Source organism: Vigna radiata, chromosome 11, assembly GCF_000741045.1.
Source record: "Vigna radiata var. radiata cultivar VC1973A chromosome 11, Vradiata_ver6, whole genome shotgun sequence".
Classification (NCBI taxonomy): domain Eukaryota; kingdom Viridiplantae; phylum Streptophyta; class Magnoliopsida; order Fabales; family Fabaceae; genus Vigna; species Vigna radiata.
Genome location: NC_028361.1, coordinates 10,363,489 through 10,370,186, shown reverse-complemented (window position 1 = coordinate 10,370,186; position 6,698 = coordinate 10,363,489). Strand labels below are relative to the sequence as shown.

Below are 6,698 nucleotides of genomic sequence, written 5' to 3'. Positions count from 1 at the left end.
ACAATATTCCAAATTGTCACAGTTCTAAATAGTGCATAGATGAATATTTTTTAACAGTTTTTTCATATTGTATTGAATGATGAAAAGTATTGAATATTGTGTATAGGGTGGAGTCTAAACTCTAAACCATAATGGGAAGGAGAGATGCATTATTTCTCTTTGAACGTGAAAGAGAGAGGGGCTTGCACTAAAAATGGTACAAGTACTGACAATCTATGATGCTAATTCCACCCACTTTCGTTAAAGACAGAATTGTGGGTCAAAGTTTTCAAGGAATGGTAATTAAATAAAAATTCTAGCTGGGTGATTATTTCGGTGAAAAGGACATCAATTCACCTTGAGAGTGAGAGAGAAAGGGGAAGGAAGGAAAGAGAAAGAGATTCCATTTTAATCTGAGGCTACCTCTAGGTGCTATTTCACTAGACTTTTCACTGTAATACATTCTGTAATCATAGGTGTTTGATGAAGAATGGACCCTATTTTAGCCTATTACATGTTACACTATTATTTAAACAAACTTCTCCCACTTGCTTTAACTTCATCTTATCAACCCTTCCCTGTTTGCTATTTTCACAATTCAATTCCTTTCTAGAGACTAGGGAAGAGGAAGAGAGAGAGAGAGAGAGTGAGAGAGGGAGAATTACAGCACAAAGATGGAGCTTTCTCAACTTGGTTTTCTGGATGAGCTGCTTGCTCCAAGAAAAGACACTTGGAGTGCTTTGTCTACTGGGTTGAATGAATTGCTCCCTAGTGCTTGGAGCTTTGACTCTTTTGATGAGAACCAGGGTTTAGCAACTTTGAATCCTTCATTTGCTGCATTTTCAACCCCACTAGACCACAGGTTTGAATGTCCTTATGCAAGTGAAGAAACCCACCCTTTTGTTGATGAGTTCTCATTGCCAGAGCTTGAATCATTATACACCAGAAATGATGAGTCAGCACCAGTTCTCCCACAAGAAGATAACCCATCATTGGAGGATGAAGAGTTTGGCTTTCTGGGAAGTGATAACCAGAGTTTGGAGCAAGCAAAAAATGGCTGCAAAATTGAGGAACAGTTGACAGAGATTCCAGTCTTCAACGTGGGTTTGTGTGCAGAGAAAAAGCTCAAATCCAAAAAGCTGGAAGGGCAGCCCTCAAAGAATCTCATGGCAGAAAGAAGAAGAAGAAAGCGTTTGAATGACCGTCTTTCCATGTTAAGGTCAATAGTCCCGAAGATTAGCAAGGTGATTCATCAGATACAATATAATTCTTTTTCATCTCTTTTTTCCTACCTCGTTTTACCTTGTCATTGCCTTTTTATAAATGTCTCAATCAATGGAAATGAAATTGGCTTTCTTAAGTAGGTGATCTTTTCATGATTGTTTTCTACCAAAACTTGCATTTACTGTTTGATTTTCTCTTTACCCTTTTGAACTAACATGAGAATACAAACAATGACAGATGGACAGGACCTCCATTCTCGGAGACACCATTGATTACATGAAAGAGCTTCTAGAAAGGATAGGTAAGTTGCAAGAAGAAGAAATGGAGGAGGGAACAAATCATATAAACCTTTTGGGCAATTCTAAGGAGCTAAAGCCAAATGAAGCAATGGTAAGAAATTCCCCTAAGGTATGGGCTAGTTCTTGTCACTCAGTCAAACCTCTAAACTGATCCACAATCACATAGCAAGTACCTGAACCAATGTATGTGTTGTAATGCTTTTGCAGTTTGATGTTGAGAGAAGACAGCATGACACAAGGATTAGCATCTGCTGTGCCACAAAGCTAGGATTACTCCTGTCCACAGTGAATACCCTAGAAGCATTAGGCCTTGAGATTCATCAGTGTGTTATAAGCAACTTCAATGATTTTTCAATGCAAGCAACCTGCTCTGAGGTTTGTACAAAGTTGCATTCTGTAACTTATTTTAGTGGTCTCTATTGATTTACATGATGACTGGAATCAAATGTGTTACTTTTTTACCTTATTGTCATAATGGTCTTAGGCAGCTGAGCAGAGAAATTGTACGAGCCCGGAAGATATAAAGCAAGCACTATTCAGAAATGCAGGTTATGGTGGAAGATGTCTGTAAGAGAAAGATGGAAAGCTGAAATAACAATTTGCTGATGTTGAAAGAGAAGCAAAGTTCTCCCTTTTGTAATTCTAGATTAGGGTATTAGAAAGTTTAATGAGATTTCCCAATAAGTTGGCTTTGATTGAAGGTTTGATTCTTACAAGTTTCAACTTTACCCTGTATTTTAACATACTATAGGGGTATGTTCAGTTGAAGCCTCACTTTCAACTTGTGATGAATATCCAATTTTATAGTAATGAAAAAGGCTTGTTGCCAAACACATAAGTGGAATCAACCTGATTTTAATAGAATCCTGAATATGAGGTTGCTTCAAAAATTTCTTTTCTGGGACATTATTAAACACATAATTTTTGTGTCACCTGTATACTGATGTCGTGGATGACACGATTTTAAAAGGGTTCTCATCTGTCAGACACATAACACTTTATGAGAAGTAAGGTAGCTAAGTGAATTAGATAACAACCACTTATAAAAGGATTTAAAATCTGGCAAGTTGCTTTATCATTTCTCAATAATTTCAGGACGTGGTATATATAAGCTCCATTATTAGACATTACTGTTGAAATCAATACGATTCTCTTTAGTTCCAGATAGGGAAAGTTTCAGCTTGATTTGAAGAACTAAACTTACTGCTAACGCAAGATAACTTGAGAATTTCTAATTTCCAAAGTACAACAACAATAATGAGCTACCATTTGTGACTCAGAAAAATTACTCTTCATTTTACCTCAAAAAAACTAAATAGTAAGTCACATAAAGCTGGTGGAAACAGACGGCACTGGCATGACAAGAAATATAGCTTCGTTCACTTTTTACAGTGATACTAATAAAGATAAAATCATTGTGAGATCTTCTATACTTAATTACAGATGAAATGGGATTCAGACTTGTTTTTCACGGTTAAGTTACAGTTCATTGTTCTTGTTTGATTTCGCTCAATATATAAAGGTAACCCATTATAGAACTTGGCATGTTGCATCCCTGAAAAAGTCCCATAAAATCATCCCTTTTCAATGACAGATGAAATGAGTTCTAACTAGATGATGACAAAATTCAACATTGCATTAAAGCTCATCTTCAAGGATCAATCAACATTAAACGGTAAAAAGGAACTTACTATAAAAACAAAAGAAGAATGCGTCAGCCGGGAGTCGAACCCGGATCTATTGCTTGGAAGGCAATTATACTAACCCTAAACCCTAAACCCTATTGACTTTCATCTTCATATTGAATGTCATCATCGTTAACTTCATCAGAACTACATTCGTTGTCCATGACATTGACTTGCGATTGTCGAAATTTGTTGATAGCATCTCTAGCTTCAGAAACCAAGGCAACTTTTGCAGCTCTAACTGCATCCTTTCTCTTTATGCTTCTTCCTTCACCAATTATTTTCTTAGAGGCTGCTCTTCTCCTAGATTCCCTACAGCGCAATTGGTTGACATATTTCTCATGCAATACCCTGTTCTTTACTTTCTTTAGTACCGGTGGACTAACAAGATCTGTATTGTGCGAGCCACTAAATCTTGAAAGTACCTTATTACCACTTGAAGATGATGTTTCAGTGCAACTTTGCAGGAACCCTTTGTTTTCCTTTAGCTTCTTTGGAGTAGAAAGGGATTCACTAGGCTGTAAAGCATTAGTGGACAAATCTATGTTTGGTTCAAGAACGGAAAATATGTCCCCTGCACGGTCTAGATCACCTGCAAGCCTGCGCTGTAACTGCTTCTCAACAGACTTCTGGGTAATAATGTTTTTTGGTTTTAGAACATTAGATCTTCTAACTTTTATCTCAATAGGGTTGAGAAGTTTACTTGCAGATAAAGAAANTTCCNGNATGGGTGATGATTTTAATGTCTTTGCCCTTGATCGAGGCTGCAATTGAACTGGAGTCACATGGTCAATGTGAATTCTATCAAAGCATTCCTGTTGAGACTTTCCAGGCACCTGCAACATATTTTGAATGCCAATGGTTCAACCAATACAAAAATAAAACATATCTATAAGCTAGCTGCATCCGCATGTACCTGACAAGAAATTGACTAAGGACAGACTATAAAACTAAATTTGTTCTTTAAGAAATGTACATAAAGAAATAAAATTGTCTAAAACTTTCAAGAACAGTTCCTCAATGTCTGGATACATGATTGACGTTAAATAAAATTATATCAGATGGAATGAAGTTAGCATGCCATTGTTCTGTATATTTTTAGGATGAAATGGAAACCATCTCATATTATATCCCTATTTTCTAGGGGAAGAAAAGTGTTACATTCCATTCCTTCCTCCTATGTGATATGTTATAGTAGCCATTTTTAGAGTTAGTTGTTGTGGCTGAGGGGGAGGTTCTGATAGGGGTGGGCAAACTGCCCTGTAGTGTACTGCACTATAAAAGATTATAGTTAACTACTGCACTATAAAAGATTATAGTTAACTATAAACTACTTTAAAAAAACTGCACTGAACTAAAATATAGTTCAGAATAACTGAACTGAACTATTTTTTAGTCACTTATAGTGCAGTGCAGTTCAGTTAACTCTTTTTTAATTAATTATAGTTTAGTTCAGTGAACTATTTTAACTCAAACTAATGGAATGTGTTGGCACTGCAGTTAAAGTATTGGACACTTCTAAAATATAAACTATGTATTACTAACTACAATCAGAATTATCAGTTATCCAACTGGCAATTAAAAGCACTCTAAACAGTGCCAAAGCTCTCCTCCCTACATGCTCCAATATCCGGTGCATGTCTTCCCCGGGAATTGAAAGACAAAGAATTCATCNACTTCATCCAATANCAAAAGAATGNAGCACCAGAGATTCCAATGCATCACCACCTATGCCAAATATTCATTAGCAGAAATCAGAATAAATGTAAAGTTTCAACTAGCTCAGTGAAAAGTATTACGAAATTTAATTAAGAAAGCTACCCCCATAAGAAAGCTACCCAAACCAAATGCACATTCAAATCTTAGTGCTTCTACTATTTTCAGTTAATTATAATACTTCTAAATATTAATTCATAAATGAAAATGTAAAATTTTCAATAAGACTTAAGAAGGATTCTGCAGCTTACACTGCTCACGGTCCAGCCAAACAAAACTAAAAACAGTTTCACTGAAATATAAACCAACAACATATCTTAATGCAACAATGGGAAGTTGTATTTAGGTGCTGCAACCTTCATAAGAGCTTAGACAATTTTTGAAACTTCAGTAACACTTTATGTTCATAAACTGTGAAGGGACATTCAATCAAACTCTAAACGTTCAACTTAAACATGATTGGCCTGACACAAGTGTATATAAGAGTGCTTAGTCTAATTGGAAAGTNAGACAGAGTGAAACAGGGTTTGGTACATTACTTAAATCCATCAATGAAACAAAGTTCATAGATTTCACTTTGGATAAGTTTGATTTAAATTGTGAGTTAACAAAAAAGATAACTTTAAATGTTTTTGTTTAGACCCAAAAGCATAAATGAAAAATATTAATGAANAGAAGACTACCGTAGAAATGCTAAATATGAGAACATTATGCTAGAGTTATATTGATTTTATTTTCTTAATCTAAACATTATCTTCTATATCTAACAGCTTTAGGCCTTTTTGGTCAAGCNGTATCAGTCAAACTTTGCCCAATAATACAAAATTGTCATTGATTATTTAAATTTCTTCTGTTTGCATTAAAGAATATTTCCTCCTTATAAAGTGGTAATCTTTATAACCAAGCTTCAATATATATCCAACATTCTTCCCTATCATCGTACAACTTCTTAAACTAACAAGTAGAATACATACACCAATATATATATATATATATATATATATATATATATATATATATATATATATATATATATATATATATATATATATATATATATATATAAAGGCAAGTTACACCATGGACAAATGTATTAGTCACAGGGTATAGTAAATTGTAGCTGATCCTAGCTCTGTGATTGTAGAATCTCAATGAAACAATATGATTAAACTATAGCTTATCAGAGATTTGTTTGATCTCCCACGCTTTAATCTAAATTGTGAGGGAGCAGAAGATACCCGAATTCTAAGCTGGACACTGAACAGAGTTCGTAATTCTTTAGGGATATTCTTCTTGACACGTCATTCTCTCTTGATTAAAGCCTTCAAAAGTGATGGTANNNGGTTATGCACGTGTTTTAACCCTATTTCTTCCANAGGTCTTTTGAAATTAGTTGAAGGATTTGAAATTGTTTCCAGTTTAAGACAAATGGTATCAACAATTACCCAAGATTCCTCCTGTTTCTAGTTATCTTTTAATTGAACAAAAAAGGATGGCTCCATAATTAACGTGTCCAACCCAAGACAACATATACGGATCCATCACGTGATGGTTAATTCCAAGACAATTGTTCCAAGCTTTTAAGAAAATAAAGGAATGTACAATCAGATTTTATACTAAAAGATTAATAAGCAGCTGAATTTCCTGACAGCAACAAACAAAGGAGGGTGGCCACTATGTATGGTAATTGTGGTGTAAGGAAATAAGTTTGAATGCATGAGAGCATGGTCTCTCTGACACTAGAGGCATCACTTTACCAGCAGGAGTTGGATTTTCATATTCAAACACTTCTTCA

At 35.0% G+C, this 6,698-nt stretch overlaps 2 protein-coding genes across 3 annotated transcripts in view; one reads left to right on the top strand and one right to left on the bottom strand.

The window, feature by feature from the left end:
* Window positions 1–335: 335 nt before the first annotated feature.
* On the top strand, window positions 336–2,340 carry LOC106776998 (transcription factor bHLH93). Of its 2 annotated transcripts, none has more exons than XM_014664491.2 (4): window positions 336–1,223; window positions 1,441–1,593; window positions 1,710–1,877; window positions 1,987–2,340. In XM_014664491.2, the coding sequence occupies exons 1-4, from the start codon at window positions 654–656 to the stop codon at window positions 2,071–2,073; spliced, it is 978 nt and encodes a 325-aa protein (XP_014519977.1). In that variant the 5' UTR covers window positions 336–653; the 3' UTR covers window positions 2,074–2,340. The 2 variants fall into 2 exon arrangements, with proteins under 2 accessions (XP_014519977.1, XP_014519976.1); XM_014664490.2 differs by having other exon boundaries at window positions 344–1,223; window positions 1,441–1,611.
* Window positions 2,341–2,500: 160 nt separating this feature from the next.
* LOC106776753 overlaps window positions 2,501–6,698 on the bottom strand; it is a 9,541-nt gene continuing 5,343 nt past the window's right edge. The window contains exon 2 of the mRNA XM_014664223.2: window positions 2,501–4,023. Within this exon, the coding sequence (XP_014519709.1) occupies window positions 3,283–4,023 (741 nt within the window). The 3' untranslated portion in view covers window positions 2,501–3,282. The remainder of the gene's footprint in view (window positions 4,024–6,698) is intronic.

Bases quoted from the DNA above. Each gene is read 5' to 3' on its own strand.
- LOC106776998 (XM_014664490.2), top strand. From the start codon at position 654: ATGGAGCTTTCTCAACTTGGTTTTCTGGATGAGCTGCTTGCTCCAAGA. The intron at 1,224-1,440 runs GTGATTCATCAG...AAACAATGACAG, and splicing joins TAGTCCCGAAGATTAGCAAG to ATGGACAGGACCTCCATTCT. The intron at 1,612-1,709 runs GTATGGGCTAGT...ATGCTTTTGCAG, and splicing joins TGGTAAGAAATTCCCCTAAG to TTTGATGTTGAGAGAAGACA.